We start from the raw sequence: 18,064 nt of genomic DNA, 5'->3' as shown, positions 1-18,064 counted from the left end.
AGACTTGAACTGAATCATGGGGTGAAGAAATTAAAGGCTTTGGGAAAGGCTCAGCCACTTTCCTGGGATGGAAAAAAAAAAAAAAATGTTCTTCTAAGCAAAGAGGTGGGGTTGATTATGAGTCCCTACACCAGCATTTCCCAGGGAGGGTAGTTTGGCACCAAAGGAGACATTTGGCAATGCCTGGAGACAGTATTGGTTGTCAAAACTCGGGGGCAGGGGCGAGTGTTGTTGCTACTGGCATCTGGTGGGTAGAGGCCAGGGATGCTGCAATACGTTATAAACTCACTCTGAGACATCTCCCAGGAACTAACACTAGGTTAAAACAAAATTTTCACACACACACCTAATATCCAATGATAACTGTGTTGGAAAGCTGCTCAACCCCTTGAATCCACCACATGCGGTAACACTTCTAAAGGACACAGCAGTAAAATTCCAGGGGAGTTGCCATGAAGCACAAGAAACAATCAGTGGTGCTACTGCAACTCCTAACCCATGGCTCATAATAAAGAGATGATTTGCTTATTATATAACCTTCCCTGGTCCTTTAAGGTTTGCATTACCCTCAGCATGAATTTATTCATAAATTTCAGCCTCCAGGGAGAATGAAGCTCCCTTTGAAGTAAAGAGAGAAGTTGGGCCTGGACGTTGGCCACCACTGGTTGAAAGGCTAGTTGGGGCGAAGGCCTGAATGTTTTAGTTCGGGAGGAGATTCCCAATACAAACAGCAATGCAACCCCCCAGCTCTGCCCGGCTCCAGAAAAGCCCTGCGAATTTGAAATCAGATTCTTGCAGGGAAGGCTGCTGGCATGTTTTCTTTTGTTGTGCCTTTGGTGGCTGGAGCGGCTTTCTTTTGGAGGAGGTGGGCAGGGACGACCCTAGCTGTCCTGTCCTCGGCCTTTGAGAGCAGCAGAAAGGGGTTGGGGATAGCCAGGAAAGAGCGGGCTAGAGGGAGTAAGAGCCCGCGCCCTTCCCGGTGGCGGGCCCGAGTCCGCTTGTACAGAGCGCCGGCCAGACGTGCACGAGGGGGGGCCCTGACCCACACTGGCCTTTGTTAGTTTCTGCGCTGCTGATCTGATCGCCTAATCCACCGCCTTCCCAGAAGAATGGGCTGGGCTGCCAAGGGGCCCGACCTGGCCCGCGGCATCCCTGGGGCTCAGCCCCGCGCCTAACCGGTCCAGCCCGAGGGCGCCTGGTGGATCCGGCAGGCTGGACACCTCCTTCTTCCCTACCTTTGTGGCTGGAGGGCCTGGCCGAAGGGAGGGCGCAGAGGGGGAGCTCGCGGTGGCCCACTCTAGAGTATTTTGGGGTAGGGGAGATGAGGTGTTCCCTTCTCCTTTGGGGACCCAGAAAGGCACCGCCGCCGGGGAGGGAGTGGGCGCTAGGGAGCGGGGCTGAGGCCATCGCCTCTAGAGGGCGCGCGCGACCCGCGAAGATAGGGCCGAGGGCTCTTTGGACGCGCGGGGAACATTCCCCACCCCGGGCTCCGAGCTGCTAAGGGGAACCAAATTGGACGACCCGCAACCCGACCGCTCTGAGATGCCCCCCAGCAGCCTCCGTTTCCAAAGTCTCACGAAGAAAGCCCCGGCTCCAGGCCACAGCCTCTTTCACCGTGTCCAGGCTCCCAAGGCAGGAGGTAGAGCCCGAGCAAGCCCTGAGATGCTCCAACCCGAAATCCAGCTGCTGGACCGAAGGCCCCCTCTGGTCCCAGGGGACTTTGGGGTGAGAAGAGGAAATCAGAATACGAGCCCCCAAAGTGCGGGGGCAGGCCTGTTCGCTGTTGGGTCTCCCGCACACAGCACGGGGCCTCGACTAGCATCTGTACTGTTAAGCATCAAAGGGACCAAAAAAAAAAAAAAAAAACAATCCAACCCGACGCTCTCCGAAGAGCCATAAAGATTCCAGTTCAACCAGTGTGCTGGGCCAGGCTCCGCGCTGGCGGCGGCCCCACGAGGCGGCCTTGCCCTCCGGAGGCAAAGGAATGCCCCAGCCGGAGGCAGCACCACAGGCCCAGGCCTCCACACCTGGTCTCTTTCCCAGAGAATGTGCCCAGGCGACGGAAACTCGCGGAAAAAGCACCAGATCAAAGGCGAGGCTGATGGTGGCCAGACAACTGGGGAAAGTGGGCAGAGTCGGTGCCCTCCATCTCCCTATCTCCCAAAGCACGAGCCCACTCTGCTGCCCAGTGCAGGAGGGTGTCTTGGTGGAGCAGCGGGACCACGGCTTTGGGGCTGGCCACCCACCGCGACCCTCGCCAAGCCACTCCACTCCACTCCCTGCCCTCTGACTCTGCCCGCCGGCCCAGTCTCTCACGTCTGAAGGGTGACCCACTGCCCCAAACCCAGGCTCCCGGCCGCGCCCTCCCTCCCGGATCCTCACACAGGCCACAGAGTAGAGAAAGGAGGCGGGGAGAGCTCCGCCAAACGTGGGGTCACCGATTCGATGGACAAGAGCAGGAGATGCGCCAGCCTACGCGAGCCCACATGCCTCCCTTCGGGCTCTGCCAAGTACGCCTAGATCCGCGCTTCTCCGTGGGGCGACGTCTGCTATGGCTATGGGGGTGGAAGTGAGCTCAATGTGGTGGCCTCTTTGGGGTCCCAAGGGCGGCTCTTCTGTGCCGGCTTCACGACACCGCCCCATTGCTGTAGAGTCCACGGCCAGGAAAATCTGAGAAACCCCCACCCCACCCTGTGCTCTGCTCTACCCTAGACAGTTCCTCGCCCAGCGATGGGGGTGTTGCCCCCCCCCAGAAGGCCGGGGACTGAGAGGCTGAGTGGGGGTTGGCGGGGGCGGGGGCGCAGGGCTGCGCCGCGGCAGCTCCGGGTTCACTAATCACATCAGCGCGCTCTGCGCCAGCTCGGAGCAGCCAGTTGCCTAGCAATACCCGCGAACTCAATTCCTCAATCAATAGGCGCGAGGCGCTGCATTTCGGGGAGCGCTGGCGAGGCTAGGTGGGTCTGGGGGGCGGGTCCCCAGACAGCACTGGTGAGCTGGCGGGGAAGCCGGGGGAGCGCGGCACAGAGGCGCCGGGCGTCAGGGACCAGGACCTCAGGCCTGGGGGTGGGGAGCGCTGCGGGAGTCCTGCCAGAAGAAAAGGGAACCCAGAGGTCGGGCCCATCTTCCCGAGATCCCCGAGTTCTGCCCAGGCCGCAGAGAAGTGCAGTCCGTAGGTGAGGAAAGCCAGGACCATCCTCCTTATAGAAGGCTAAGAAGGGTCACATCCCGCTCCCTCCCAAGCCTACCCCTCTCCACCGCCGGGTTTGGCATCCCCTCAGCTGGGGAAGGGCCTACTGGAAACGGAATCGTCCAGGGCCGACAGAGTGAGAGAGGGGGGTGTGGGATGGGTAATGAGCGAGGAGGAAAGGATCCTCTCCCCCGCGAGGCGCCTGTTCCCTCTTCTCAAGGGCCAGAAAAAAAGGAATAAAACCCGAGACACGTCTCTATTTACAAAGTATATATTTAAACACGTAAAAAGCGGTATTGGATACAGACATTCACAACCGCGGAAGATAGGTGCCAACCTTCACTCGAGCTGAGGCGGAGATCGAGTCGAGATTTGTACAAATCTTAGAATTAAATAAACCCAACACGCACACATCCCGCGCGGTTGCAGACTCCCAGCCACGCGGCCCCGGCCCTGCCCACCCACCCCCAGGTCAGCGTCGCAAAAGAGAGTAAAAGAGACGCGCGAATGGCCACGGACAGACGGCAGGACAGAGGGACGGTGGGGCAGAACGACGCTAGCCGGGAAAGGTCAGAGGGAAGGGGCAAAGTCGGCCCCGAGGGAGGGAGATGAGGGCGAAGGGAGGGAGGGAAGGCGGCAGCCAGGTAAAGACACGTGTCCCGGAGTGACCTTCCACTCGGTAACAGACATGTCCCGTCAATGAAGTTTCATCTGAAAATAGCGTCGATATTTAAATAGATACACTTGGTCAACGGCGCTTCTTTATACAAAGTCTAAAATACCAGTTTTACAAATGCGAACATTTAAAAATCCCCATTCCAGGGGCTTCTCTTTACAGGCGCAATTTCATAATTTAAAAAAAAAATCATGTAGTACACCGTCTTCCTCTCTTTTACCCCCTCACTTCAAAGGCAAAAGTCTGGAGGAGAGAGAGGCTGAGAAGAGGGAGGTGGGAATACGGGGAGTGCGGAACAGAAACCAGGCTGGGGTTCCCGCCCTGTCCCCCCAGCATCGAGAAGTTTCCCCCCTCAATTCCGGGTCCCCGCCGCGCTCGCTCGGAATCTGTGCTTCCTCTCAAGGTTCGGGGGCCCCCTCGCCCCTCCCTCCACTAGCAATGGGAAGTTAGATCCCCGCTGGCCCTTTAAGGGTGGGGGAGGGCGGGGAGGCCGCAGGATCATTCCTCGAAGGGACCGGGATGTGAGGGGGACAGATTTGTGCTTTTGAGTCAAAAGAGGAGCGCGCGTTCTGCGACCCTGGAGCACAGCGTGGTCAGGAGTCGGCCGGGGCGGGGGCGTCCCGGGACCCGCCGCCACGCAAGGCCCTCCCCAGCCGTCTCTTCTCCAACTCCCGCTCCTCCTCCCTCCCCCTCTGGCGGAGTTTGAATGTCGAGTTCAAATAGAGAACACTCCGCGAATCGAAAAGGCCTATAAATTATAGCTTTTGCTTTTAAGGGGGTAAAAAAAAAAAAAAAGGAAAAGTTCTGATGCGTACTCTTGGATGGAAACCTCCCCTCGCCCCTCCCCTCTCCCAGCCGAAACCGCCGGGATGCGAGTCCTGCCGGCTCCGAGCCCCGAGCCCCGAGCCCAGACCCTCCACCGCACTCCCAGCCAAGCTGCGGCCCCCGCTCCCAGCCGCCCCTCCCTCTGTGGGTCCCGCAGGGTGGGCCTGTCTGGCCATACATTCTCCTGAGAGCTGGCGGCCCGCCCTCCCCGAGGGAGGGAGGCTAGTCCAACTCTTCCTGGGAGGTGGGGGCCACCGTCTCTTCTGGCGAAACTAGAGGACGCGAAAAGGAAAAGTCCACCCCCGACCACTTTTCTTGTAAAACAACAACCGCCTCGAACTCTGGGCACTGACATGCAATCCTCCCAATTTATCCTGGCATTTCGGGAATGTAAACAGATTCGCTGGATTTCTTTTCTTTCTGTGGAGTAAGGAAAGGAATCGAGGGAACTGGGAGATTTTGTCCACATGACATACACACGATCCGATCTGCGTGTACAACACACACATCTCCCGTAAAGTGCTTTTCCTGGTGTGGTCCTGGGAGAAATCTGCTGCTCCCCAACCACCCGCAACTTTTTACCTTTAACCTCACACACAAAAAGTTACTCCAGTTAATACTTTCTCCCCGCAACAGATTTCTTAATCTTAAAAAAAAAAATAGGAAAAAGAATAACAGATTGACCCCACCCCCTTCCTTTCTGATTGGGGAGCCAACCTTTTGTTGGCCTGGCCCACCAATGGGAAGAGAGAAAAAATCCGGGTCCTGCCTTGGTTCCAGGGGTCTGACCTGGGGCTGTAGGAAAAGGGAGGAGTGGTGAGGTGGGCTGGCTGAGTCTCTCCAGACACCATCAGAGGCCCAGTGCCCAGGTCTTCATCCTCTCTAGTGCCCTGGGTGGCTGTCAGGCCCCTCCTGCCCCACCTCAGCCTGTCTGCCCCAACTGAACCACACTGAGTCTCTCTTTCTCTCCTCGTTTAAATAAAACAACTTCAAGAGTTGAAATATATATATTTAGATATTTTTTCTTAAATAACATATTTACATCTAATAGAAAATATAACTCTAGAGATAATCTTTCCAACCAAAACTGAGGGGGGGGGAATGAAAGGAAGGGGGTTATGTGAAGGTAGGGATGGGACAGGACCAGCCAGAAGGCCACCTCCCACCCAGAAATAAAAAGCATTATGCCAAGTTTGCACTCTCACTCTCTCTCCTGCTCTCTTGTCCTGGGATCACCCACCCAGCAATTCATCTTTTCTCTTTAAAAAAGCCTTGGTCCGTGTTACTTTCCTTAATTGTGACGGTCAAAAAGTTTGAGGTCACGTCGGTGACCACCACCTTCTCCAAGTTGGTCAGAGAGGGGCTCCAGGATTCTTCCTCTGGGTCCCCCAGGATTCTGGCCACTGGGATCCTGGCGATGAGGGAGGGCCTTCCCCCTTGGGCCCCCATGTCCCGATACAAGCCCCCCACAGAGCTGGGGGTGCCTGAGCCATGCCGGACCCGGGGGCCACCAGGGTCCAGGGTGCCCTGGCCTTTGGCCTCCAGGAAGGCGGCCCTGTGCTTTATGACCCTGGCTGGAAAGGTGTCCACAGCCAGCTTGCCCGTGGCCTCAGCCGGGCTGGGGCTGGCCACACCGCACTGGGTCAGGTCCGAGTCTTGCCTTCGAGCCAGCTGGATCACACTGTGGCCAGCTGGGAACTTTCCTGCCCCGGAAGCATTGTCGTCCAGCTTCCTGCCCTTGAGGTAATCTCCAAGGCCATCACTGGGTTCTCCCAAGGGCCTTTGTGAGGGGTCCAGGAGCTCTTTCCGGGGCTTGGGACCTCGCTTCTTGGAGCTGTCACCTGGCGAGCTGGGTTTGTCGTCTGCGCGGCTAGCACCCCGTTCACGCTCTCGTTCCCTCTCCCTCTCTCGATCCCGGTCCCGATCGCGGTCCCGAGGGGGCTCCACTCGGCAGGTGCTGCTGGTGCTGCTGCTCCCGGGTGGGGAAAGACCCATGTTCCGAAGGCCCTCACGTGCCCGGGAGGTAGAGGCCAGTTCTTGGGGTGAGCGGCCAGGATAGGGGATCCGAATGCCTCGGGCAGAGTCACTTCGGAACTCGTAAGTTTTGGCCTTTGCTTTGGCCTGGGCCTGCAAGAAGAGAATGCAGTGTCGAGGGCAGAGCAGGGCCCTGTCCACCGCACCCACCTCCCCACCCCTCTTCCAGCCCCACCCTCCCTGCTACACTCTCTGATGCCTTGGAATTTCTATATGGGTTGGGGTGAAGCTTAGGGGCAGCAGTCTGGAGGAAGGAGTAGATGATCTATCTGGAAGCAGCCATTCACACCAAGCACACTTCTTGTATTTGATTATACGTCTATTTGGGATGGTTAGGGGGTCCGAATTCTAGTGTGGAATTCTAGAATCCCCCTCCCATCAAGACACCCTTAGCAGTGCCAGTGACTTGGTGACAGCCTGTCTGGTGACTCCCTCCTAGATTACAAATAGGACACCCCACTGGTTCACAAGCCCTCAGGGCCCCCTTCCCACAAACTGACATAACATTGCTGCCCACCACTGAACACTGCCATTCTACCTTGAGCAGGAAGGTTTTGGGTTTGGGTCCTCGCTTTTTGGGGCCATAGAGCTCCATCTCTCGTTCCCTGCAGAAAGGAAGGAGGGAGAAAGGGGTGTGTGAGTAAAGAAACCAAGTGGGCCTCCAGTTCAAGCTGGATAGGAGCCACCCTTCGTGTTCTAAGTGAGAAGCTGAAGTTTGGAGGGGCCTCTACCTTTCCTCAAAGGCTGCGAGCAGGCGAGCATCCAGGATGTTTTCTTCAGGTTCCCATGTGCTGTACCTAAAAGGAATCAGGAAGAAGTGGGCATCAGTCCCGGGAGCAGGGAAAGAGCCGCGGGTAGGTGTGTGTATGTCTGTAACTTTTCTTGTTGCATTGTATTGTATTTCAACGTAAAGGGAAAAAGAGGAAGAAAGCAAGCTCCCAAATAACAGTCTGGGGTTGAGAATTGCACAGAACCTACTTACTTCTGCGACCAGCCCTTCCATTTCACGAGGTATTCCATGCGTCCCTGAGGATGCAAAAAGGAAAATGTATGTGTGCACGGGGAAAAATGCATGACGAGGACACGAGAAATACATGCAAAAAAATGCATGCACCGAATGAATGCGCGAAATCCCACCGCGAAAGGCACGCGCCCGCTGCATCACCCCCTGCACGAAACGCTGCACAAAGTGCATGCACCGGCATTCATTCCCCCACCCCACACCCCACACCCCACACCCATGCAATCTGTGCATCGCTGCAAGTCTAAGGAAAGCGCTTGGGCTCAGAGCCGCCGCCACGGCCGCGGCCGCTGCTGGGACCTGGGGGAAGGGAAGCTGGGCTGCAGCAGGGGGAGGGAACCCGGGCAGGGAGGGGAGGGCTCGGCCCAAGGCCTGGGGGCACCTACTTTCCGTATGCGCCGCTTCAGGAGGGCTTCGGCCGCGAACACCCGCTCCCCCACCGCTGAAAGCTCCATGTTGACTCGCCGCTTCCCCCCTTGGCCGCTTCCAGGAGCAGAAAAGCAGCAGCCAGCGCACGACAGACCATAATACTCTCCCGCTGACGTCAGTTCTCCTCCCCCTCCCGCGCCCTCGCTCCCTCCCCACCCCCTCCCGCGCGCGGCTCCCTCCTCCCCTCTCTCCCCGCGCTTCCTCCCGCCCCACGTGTTGCTAACGACGTTGCTAAAGCCGAGCGGCCAGGGCCAGCTCTCCCGCGCTCTGATTGGGCGAGCTGCGGGCCACGCCCCTCTCGCTTTCTCCCCCGCGTTGCTACGTGACCCGCGTTCCAATCGCCAGGGGGCGGAGTCCGAAGCGACTCCGGAGACAGAGCGCTGGCGGGGGCGGGGGTGGGGGGGGGAGGGAAGAGGCCGCCGCCGGAAATGACGTCGCATGGAGGGCGGGCTCGGCCGCTGTCAGTCTGCTGGGCTGGCAGGGGGGCTGTCCACCCTCTGTCCCCGCCGGGGCCCCCTTCCCGCCGCCAAGATGTCCCTCCGGTGCTCAGCGTCCCCCACAGCTCTCGCTGGGACCCCTGCGGCGGTGTCAGCCAGGCCCCGCCCCCTCAGCGACCCCCAGCCCGCCCCACCCCCACCGCCCGGACTCGCGCCCTTCCCTCCCCCTGCCGCCGCCCGCGGCACACAATGCACAATGCACAGGTGTTGGGGCGCCGCAGGCCGCGCCCGAACCCCGAGAGCCGGCGACGCGCCCCTTGCCAGCTCTTCCACCCGGCCCCCTCCCCCCGAGTTGCACACCCGACCCTCGGTCTCCATGGCAACGGCCTCCCCCGCCGCCGCCAGCCCCATCCCGCTAACAAATCAATGTGCCTGCGTCTCCTTCTCCTGTCGCGCAACCCTGCCCTCGGCCACCCTCCGGGCCCTGCGAGCCGGGCTGGGCTCGAGCGCTCGCCCCCAGTTTGGAAGCCGAATGCAGACCCAGTGGCGGCTCGCTGTTGCCTTCCGACCCTTCCCACACCCCGGGATCCCGTGGGGGGCGTCGCGCGCCTTTTTCCTGCCCCCCACACCCGTCCCAGACGCCCGCAGCCACCTGCCTCTGCCGCCAGCCCGCGCTGCTCGTCCCCACCAGGCCCTGGCCCCAAGGGTCGCCAGCCACAGCCCAGCCGCACCGTGCCCCGGGCCTGGGCGTGTTGGGGGAGGGCATGGACGACCACCAAGCAGAGTCTGGAGCTTGGTTGGGGTTGGGGCGCGTGGCTGGGGGAGCGTCCTGCTTCCCCCGGATCCGGGCGACCCGCTGGGCCTGCGCCGCGCACTTCCTGTCCACAGCTCTTCCCAACGTGCGTGGCAAACACTGCGAGAGAAAACCTGGGGAGCGTCGCGGGGTCCAGTGCGGGTTAAGGAAGAGGGGCGAAAATGGCGGGGTCCAGGAAAGGGGGCGAGGGCCTGGCCCTAGATGCCTCGAGTTTGCACACACGCAAACACAAGCTCCTGTTCAGCTCGAGGTGACCCGTGGCTGGGACGGCGGCGGCGGCGGCGGGGACAGCAGCCCAAGTCCGGGCCCAGCAATCCCCAACCCTTTTCTCTTACCAACCAAGCTGCAAGTAACAGCACCTACTCCTCGGAACCCACGATTTAGTTAAAACATCGCTGATAAACTTGATTGGAAGCAGTTTCCCTTGGCGAGGGATGTGGTGGAAGAGAGAAAAAAGAAAGAACGAGAGAGAGAGAAGGAAAGGCGAGCCAAGGAGTCTGACTCGAAAGGGCAGAAAGCCCAGAGCGGAAAACCGGCCTCCTGTCCAAAGTTAGGTGCGCGGCGGGAGCGGCGCGTCCTGGACGCGCGGGACAGGCGCGGCTCCCGGCCCACCCTCCCTGCCACTCCCCGCCCCCACCCCTGGAAACGCGGGGTTCCAGTTTTTGGCCTTGCTGAAACTTTACAAGGTGGGCTGTAGGTGTACTGTCTCCTCTCTCTGGCCGTTTGGTCTTATTAGCGAACAGCGAGTTGGCGACTCCCAGATCGCTCTGGCGACGCGCGCGGGCTGCCCGCGAGAGGCCGCCGACGGCCGCGTCCTTAATCATAAAAAGTCATTCCCGGTAACAAATAGTTTCGTTGGCCGGTGCCAGCGATACAGCTGTTTCTGTTTAAGCTTAAATACTTTCCAACAGTTTGGGCAGTAAAAATAAAGTCGGCCTCAGCCGCCTATAAGTGTCTGGTTTCCCCGCCCAGAGAAAGCCCACCCTCCGCCCTGGGCCAGGGTCGCTCTGCACACCCCGCCCGCACCCACTTGGAATCCGCTGCCCGCTGTGGGCGACGGCTGCCAGGCTGTCGCAGCCACGCACCGGCCGCCCGAATTCCCGGGCAGCCCCAGGGCCACCTTGGAGCAGAAGGGAGGGAGCCTGTCCCGATCGGGCTGGAGGAATGGACCGGCTTCGCTACCCACCGCCTTCCCCCCCACCCCTCGCAAGCTGGCCCGCGCCGGAGAAGAGTGGTGGTTTCCCTTCTGATAGGGTTTCTGGAGCCCTGTTCCCGGGAGTTGTGTTTGCGTTGGGTGCCTTTACAGACCCGGAATTTGCACGAGGCGTGCAGAGGTCGATGGTATCAGTTTCACGCTGAAAAAGTTAGCTCAGCTCCTCCCTCCCGGTGTTTTTCTTTTTCTTTCCTTCCTTCCTTCCTTCCTTCCTTCCTTCCTTCCTTCCTTCCTCCTTCCCTCCCTCACCTCCCTCCCTCACCTCCCTCCCTCTCTCCCCCCTCCCTCTCTCCCCCCTCCCTCTCCCTCTCTCTCCCCCCCTCCCTCTCCCTCTCTCCCCCCCCCTCCCTCTCTCTCCCCCCCTCCCTCTCCCTCTCTCTCCCCCCTCACTCTCTCACTCTCTTCCTCTCTCCCTCTCTCCGTCCCTCTCTCTCCCTCCCTCCGTCCCTCTCTCTCCGTCCCTCTCTCCCTCTCTCTCCCTCCCTCTCTCCCTCTCTCTCCCTCCCTCTCTCCGTCCCTCTCTCTCCCTCTCTCTCTTTCTCCCTCGCTCTCTCACTCTCTTTTTTCTTCCTTGCCTAAGTGCCTCCGAAGCTTCAAGTGGGAAATGAAAACCCCAGCGCTGCCGTGCATGGCCCCCTCCTCCGGAGGGGTATTTAGTAATTTTTTTTTTTTGCTTCCCCGTCGTATTTTCCCGCCTGTCTTTATGCCTGGTGGCAAAAACACTTGTTCTGAACAAAATTAGCTTAGCCCTTGCGAGCTGTCTGAGTTTTCAAACGTCGGGATGCCTGCAGCGCCTATAGCAAAGGTGGAGCTCGATCCAGAAGGAAACGAGAGGCATAGAATAATCAGAACAATCAGACCAAGCCCAGTTCTTGTCCGCTGCAGAGAAACTCAGTCCCGCGGAGTGGGGAAAGCAACCCCCGACTTAGTGATGGGGGTGTGTCTCACCCCTGACTGGTGCACTGCTGCCAGCTGTTTGTGAGAGAGCAGGGTTGCAGAGAGTGTGAACACCAGTCATTGGGTGACCTCAACTCCCCGACAGTTTGGAGACTGAGAGGTGGCAGTCTGAGAAATAGGTTTGTAGTCTGGCGCGACCCAGAGCTGGGGCCTCTTTGGTGGGTGAAGAAAGATGCCTGTACTTGCCGGGAGAGGGGGCTAGCGTGGGGTGATAGAGGCGTCCTTCCCGCTGAGGCTTTCAAAGTGATCAGCCGGTGACACTTAGAAGCCAAGGGAAGAAGGAACCCCGCTCTCCACCTTTCTTATTGAACCTGCCTTCCTCGATCACTCAGTTCTCGCCACCTCCCTTCTTTCCTTCACACAACCTCTTTTATCCTTCAAAGTTAGATAATTGCTTTTCCCTCGTGCACCCTTGGGTGTAAACAAAACAGAGTTTCAAAGAACAAGAACCTTCTGCTCTTAATTTCATTGCCCGGCGGTCCTCGGCTGCGGCTGTCAGGTTCGAGTGCGCCGCCACTGCAGTAAATAAGGTAACTGCTTCCTATTACTTTAGCCCCATATGGCTGCAATTTGAGTGTCTTTGGAGACAGTGCGTGTGTCGGGGCGGGGGGGAGTGAAAGTGGAAATCAAACGCTCTCAGATCGCATTTTTATAAAGGAAATTGTCGGCGATTCTTTTAGCAGTCTTCCCACCACCACCTAGTTCCGGGGATGAGCTGCCCAGTTTCTTTGTTTATGGAATTATAGACGCCCGCCCACCTCGGGACACCTGCTTCCCGAACGCCTGGGTCTCCTGCCCGATTCTGCACTCGTTTTGGTGAACTGGGCACACGCCTGCCACTTCCCTTCCCAACAAAGGGCCTCCAACCTGCTCCCGACTCCTGGAAGCCAGCCCCAGCCCTCGGCCCAGTCTCCGGAAGGAGTCCGGACCCTGTGCTCCATGCGCCCGCCTCCTCCACCGGGGAGCCGCCCCCGGTCCAGGGGCCCTTTTAGGCCTCCCTGTGTCCGCTACCCGCGGACTCAGCCCCCGGGGAGGAGGCCCGAGGCTGGCGCGGTCCGAGGGGAGGGAAGGCGAAGGGCGGCCGCGATGAGGGGCTGGGCTCCTGGGTCGCCAGACCAGCAAGCCCCAGCGCGTCCTCTAGCTGGAGGGTGAGGCCGGGCCTCGGCTCGTTCATTGGGAGCGTTTCAACTCCACGGCTTGGCGGGTGTCGGACCTGCCTGGTCTTGGCCGCGGACGCGGGCGGATTTGGAACCCAACCATTTGCCTCGGGCGCGACAGCCGCGCCGGCTGTGAAGTGAGCGCGGGTGGCTCAGAGCGTGGCCGCGTGTGCCGTGGCCGAGCGTGTGGCGGTCGCGGCCCGTGGCTTACCACCGGCGGCTCCGGAGCCTGGCGGGCGCCCTCCAACTTTGCCGCCCCCATGCCTGGGCCAGGGCCCGACGACGCCTCCGGGACGCTGTTCGCCCGCTACAGGGGGAAGGGCAGGGGTGACCGAACACCCGGCAAAGAGGTCCCAAAGACCCGGCCCAGGCAGACTGGCCGGTGACTGGAGGTGAGGCTGCCGTGGTTTCTGGCCTGGGCTCCAGCCTCTACTCCTTCCCAGAATCAAGAAGTTCCCACCTCTCCTGTCCCGTTTTCTCCTCCCGAGTAGACTTTCAGACCCAGACCATCCGTGTCAGAGAAACACGAGGACATGATGCAAAGGATGCTAGGGGCTGACCATGTTACAGTAATTTCCCACAAGCCTGCACACACTCTAGATGCCACATAGCCTTTGACTTCAGCCCCCTGAAATCACAGGAGGAATAGCAGTCCCACAGGGGCAAGCAACATCTATGGAGCAGCTGTTGTTGGGCACCTGCATTATCCCACTTAACATTGGTAAGAGCCATTCCATTATCAACCTGGTAAGAGCAATTCCATTATCCCCATTTTATAGATGAGGAAACTTGAGGCACAGTGAGGCAAGTAACTTGTCCAGGGACATACAACACGGGTTCTGCCTGAGGAGTCCCAAGCCCAATGCTCTCTAATATCTACAGCAGTGGCTTTGGATGCTCTGCATGTTTCACTCCTCCAGGGCTTATGGAAATTATTCAACATAAGAAAGGGCTAATGGAGGCTCATGGAACTGGCCATAGAGGAAGACAGTGATCTTACTGCCAGAATCAGCAACCTGGTTGTGCTAAACAGAGATACTTCTCTGGGCCATTAGCATAAAAGATGATGCTGGAACAAAAGAGGGAGGGAGGAGTTCTCAGAGCCCAGTCAACTCAGCTGGAGGCTGGATGTTGGTGGAAGTCTTTGTTTTTCCTTCATCATAGAGCACAGTGGCTAAAACTGTGGGCTCTAGGGCCAGTGGTTCAAATCCACTTATTGGTTGTGTGCCCTTGTGCAAGTTACTTAACCACTCTGTGCTTCAGCTCCTATAACTGTTATTTAAAAAGAAATATTAACATGCTTACCCCACGGGGTGAATGGACAGGTTCAGAGAGTTGTCATGTAAGCACTATCACACCGTCAGGCACAAGCAAATGCTCAATAAATGTTCATCATTACTGTTACACTTGTCGCTTATTAGTGTTCTGGGGCCAGGTCAGGCTAATGGGACTTGGTGGGTCTGGGTTGGGTGACTTTCCCCAAGGAACCCGGTATCAAGCCCGAACTTTCCCTACCTCCCATGGAGGGGTACCCACAAAGAGGGAGCCGATGCTCACCGACCCTCCCAGGGAAACTGTGTGCTCCTCAGACACAGTCTAGACTCGCCCCTTAGCACGGCCTTTTCCGGGATGCGTCCCACCAGATGGCCTCGCTACCAAAACGCAACCGCGGCTCCTGCAGCGCGGAGGCCTGGTTCCGTGCGGATGCGGTGCTGCAGGAGCACGCGCACAGAGATGAGGCCGGCACGCATGCGCGCATGCGCGCACGCGCGCCGCGTGGTGGGTCCCCCAAGTCCTCTCCGGGAAGGCTGCCTGGTGTTGCTTGCGAAGTCCGGCTCAGGGAGCCGGGAGGCACCCTCGACTGGCGGGGTGCAAGGGGAGATGGCTCCGAGGTGGACGGGAGACCTGAGCGGCTGCACCTCCTTGCCTAACCCGCAGGATGAAAGGGGTCCGAGAGCGGATAGGTCTGCGTGTTCGGTTCCCGTCGCCCCTGGAAGGGCGTCAGACTCTACGGCCTAGGCACAGCCGGGGCGGGACTGGGAGAGGCGAGGAGGGCAGCGGGGTGTGGGGGCAGAGAAGCCTGAGACAAATGGGTGGCCTAAGGGTCAAGGCCTCTGAGCCCCATCCGAGAGGAGGGTGTTATCAGAAGCCTCCTGGCCCCGAGATTCCCGGGACGCGCGAACTCTGCTGCTGCGTCAGCCTTGGCCTCTGGGCTCGACCCACTGACTGCAGCCTGTGGTTTAAGATGCCCCAGGTGGAGAGTCTGACTCCGGATTCTGTCTGCACGGAGAGGGCCTTGACCTCGCAGTGACTCGACAGGGTCCGTGTGTGCTTCCTTCCCGCTCGTGACCCCATCCATCGGGAAGGCAGGGAACACACACTTCCCAAGGGAAGACAAGGTTGGGCAATAATTGGTGGCCCCAGAGCGTGCGCTCAGCGAGGTCTTCTGGCTCCCTAGAACCCGACCTCTGCCAGGGTTGGCACTTGGGCCGCCAGCCATGGTGGCCAACTGGTTGCCGCACTGCCCTCTCCATCCCCACAGGATCTCTCCCGCCCCAGGGAATCTGCAGGGACGCCTGGGACTCCTTCAGGCGCTTCAAGTTCATTCTCACTTCCTACCCCGCCCCCAAGCGGAAGGAATTGAAGTGACTTTTTGATGTGACTCAGGGGACTTCAAGTTAGCTCCAAACTGGAGATCCTTCAGTCAGTGCCACTTCCTCGCGAGGTTGCTCACGCTGAGAAGAGCCAAAGTCCAGTCTCCCCTTTTAGAGGTCGGGAAAATCGAGTGCAGGAGCCTGCCGGGTCCTTTGACGAGGCACATGTTGGAGGGGTGGAGGTGGGGAGCGAGTCTGAGGGCTCCGAAAGAACCTCAGGGGCCGAGGCGTTCGCCCACGCGTTCGCCCTCACCGGGGCGTACGGGAAAACCTAGGGGCAGACGTTTGGGATTCGACGGAGGAAACGCGACGGTGCTCGGTAGTGTCCGGCCTTCTTGTTTCTGTTGGACCCTGGTGGAACCTCGGCGTCCTCCACTCTGATCAGTGCCTTTTCTTGTAGCCCCCGGTCGGGGCTTCTGCGGTGCACCCCCAGCGTTAGTCCCAAGGGTGGGCGCTGTCGGGGGCCAGACGAGGCCGGGCGGGCGTCGAGGTTGCGCGACCAGAGCGCGCCGGCTCCGCGCACGCCCAGAAGTCGTGCTGCTGGTTCCGGGGCTGCCGGAAAGCGCGCGGCCAGCGGTGGCTCTGTCCCCGCGCAAGCGCCTCACTGCCCGGGAGAGACCCGTCTCTCCGGCCACCCTTGTCTGCGGGATGGCTCACCCCCCAGGGGGAGGGCACCGACGGCCACTCGGGCCGGGCCACCCTCGCCAGAGAGTCGGGACGCCTTCTCTCGCTGCAGATGAAAGCCTCAGGTCGGCTTCCCCGCCCTTCTCTAGGAAATCAAATTCAGGGAACGTGGTACCGTATTTACGCGCACAACTTCCTCCCTTGACATTTTGCACTCTTGAAGTTGGGGCAGAAGTAATTATGCAAACATCTGGGGCTGTCCTGCGCCGCTACCCGGCACCGTTCTTATTCATCTTGAAAGCCGCACTCTCTCATTTGCATAATAATGGCTTATCTAGAATGACACGGCAAATGGAGGCAAAATTAATTTTCTTTTCTTCAGCTAGTCCTTGAGATCCTGAAAACAGAAGCTTACGGCAAGAAAAACTGATTTTGCTGAGAGTGTGGGTTTCTTGAGCAGACCAGGGAGAGATGAAGTTTAAAGTAGTGGAAATGGGATGTTCACGCTGAGTTTCTGTTGTTTTTCTAGTTTCACCCTTGGAGTTTAGCTACTTTTGGCCAAATGGGTCAAGGGCTGAGCCACCGTGAGAGTCCTGGAAAACACTCTATCACCTCAACAGTAGAGGGATGTTCAGTGGCTCAGGAAACAGGGGCAGCATGGACTGTGGCTGGGAGTATCAGAGGTCGATGTTGAAGGTAGCGTGGGGCGGGGAGAAAGTAGACCGGTGGCCCGCCTGGATTAAGGAGGTATCTGACCGATCAGCGCTCTGGGCCTCTGGTCTGGCCCCTCTAAGGCTCAGTTCCCCACCCTTTGGACAGATCAAGAGGAAGCATTTCCTTGCTCTGGGATTGGCCGCCACAACGACTGGGGCAGCAGAAGTCCTTGGATTCAAAGCAGAAAAAAGGGTGTGTGGGTAGTCAGGAGGGCATTATGTGGAGGAAGCATCTTTTATACATTAAAACATCTTTTTGATCTTTTTTAATATGAAGGGGAGTGGCATGGAGAAATCCACAAATAAATATGGTAAATGGATTTGGACCAGAATTGTCATCGTGGGGCCACTTTCAGGGCTATTCTAGGCTCCAGAAGATTTTTGCAGTAGAACTTGTCCCCTCCAAGGTCAGTCTTCCCTCTCCCAGTAAACAGTGCAGAGAGAGCACAGTGCAAAAGGTTGGGAGATCCACCCGCGGCCTCCCCCCCCCCGCATCGCGCTGTGGACAGGAACTCCCTATCTCTTCCAAGAAGACGGAAGTTTTACGTTTAATTAAGGAGGTGGCGCCAGTTCAGCTTAGCCACCAAGAAGCCACCATTGCGGTCACTCCTTTTAAACTAATTCTTACATTTCATTTAAAATCAGGGTTGCAGGGGGAAAGCCGGATTCCGAATTGCTGAGAGTGGAGCGACCTGCAGAGTGATGTGAGCAAGCGAGAGGGAAAATGGGCTAAGGATTAGCCCCACGGTCGAAGCACTGGCTGTTTTCGCGGAAAAGGAGGAGGGCTCCAAGAGACCGCAGGGCGCGGGAGAGGGTGTCGCTGAGAGTCGGGACTACTGGACTGGGACAAGGGAGCCGGCCCTCCCTCCATCTCCTTTCTCTTTCCTCTGCATTCATTCTCACTGCCTTTCGGACGCAGTCTCCATTCTGCCTTTTTTACACCTCCCTGTGTGGCGCAGCTCGACCCCAGAGGTATTATCTTTTTTCTGGCGGTGGGTGTGATATCACAGCTTCTTCCCGGGGGGGAGGGGCGCCCTGGGGGAAGGGCATCCCTGGAATAGGGGAGGAAATGTTCTAGCCGCTCTCAAGTCTTTTCCTAGCTAGGAAACGCAGGGAGAGTTGGGATTCCAGGCCTCCCAATCATAGCTCCAGGTTTCAGCCTCAATTTCTCCATTTAGGAGAGTAGGGAGAACGCCCAATGAATAGTAGAGAAAGGAGCCAGAGGAGAGACTTGCAGGGCGTTGCCGGTTCCACTGCTTCCGAAATCTCTTAAGTCTGAAGGAGAAGGTCTCCAGACGACCTCGTTCTCCGGCCGGCGCTCTG

General features: G+C 58.6%; 1 protein-coding gene across 1 annotated transcript; it reads right to left on the bottom strand.

Moving 5' to 3' along the window:
- Positions 1 to 5,679: 5,679 nt before the first annotated feature.
- Positions 5,680 to 8,274, bottom strand: CBX8 (chromobox 8). Its single transcript, XM_059047278.2, has 5 exons — positions 8,130 to 8,274; positions 7,705 to 7,748; positions 7,454 to 7,519; positions 7,261 to 7,327; positions 5,680 to 6,815 (listed from the first exon to the last, which is right to left on the bottom strand). Exons 1-5 carry the CDS (start codon positions 8,196 to 8,198, stop codon positions 5,937 to 5,939), a joined length of 1,125 nt encoding a protein of 374 aa, XP_058903261.1. The 5' UTR covers positions 8,199 to 8,274; the 3' UTR covers positions 5,680 to 5,936.
- Positions 8,275 to 18,064: the final 9,790 nt, after the last annotated feature.

Source organism: Kogia breviceps, chromosome 19 (genome assembly GCF_026419965.1).
Source record: "Kogia breviceps isolate mKogBre1 chromosome 19, mKogBre1 haplotype 1, whole genome shotgun sequence".
Lineage (NCBI taxonomy): Eukaryota > Metazoa > Chordata > Mammalia > Artiodactyla > Physeteridae > Kogia > Kogia breviceps.
This window is presented reverse-complemented; position numbering and strand designations above follow the sequence as displayed.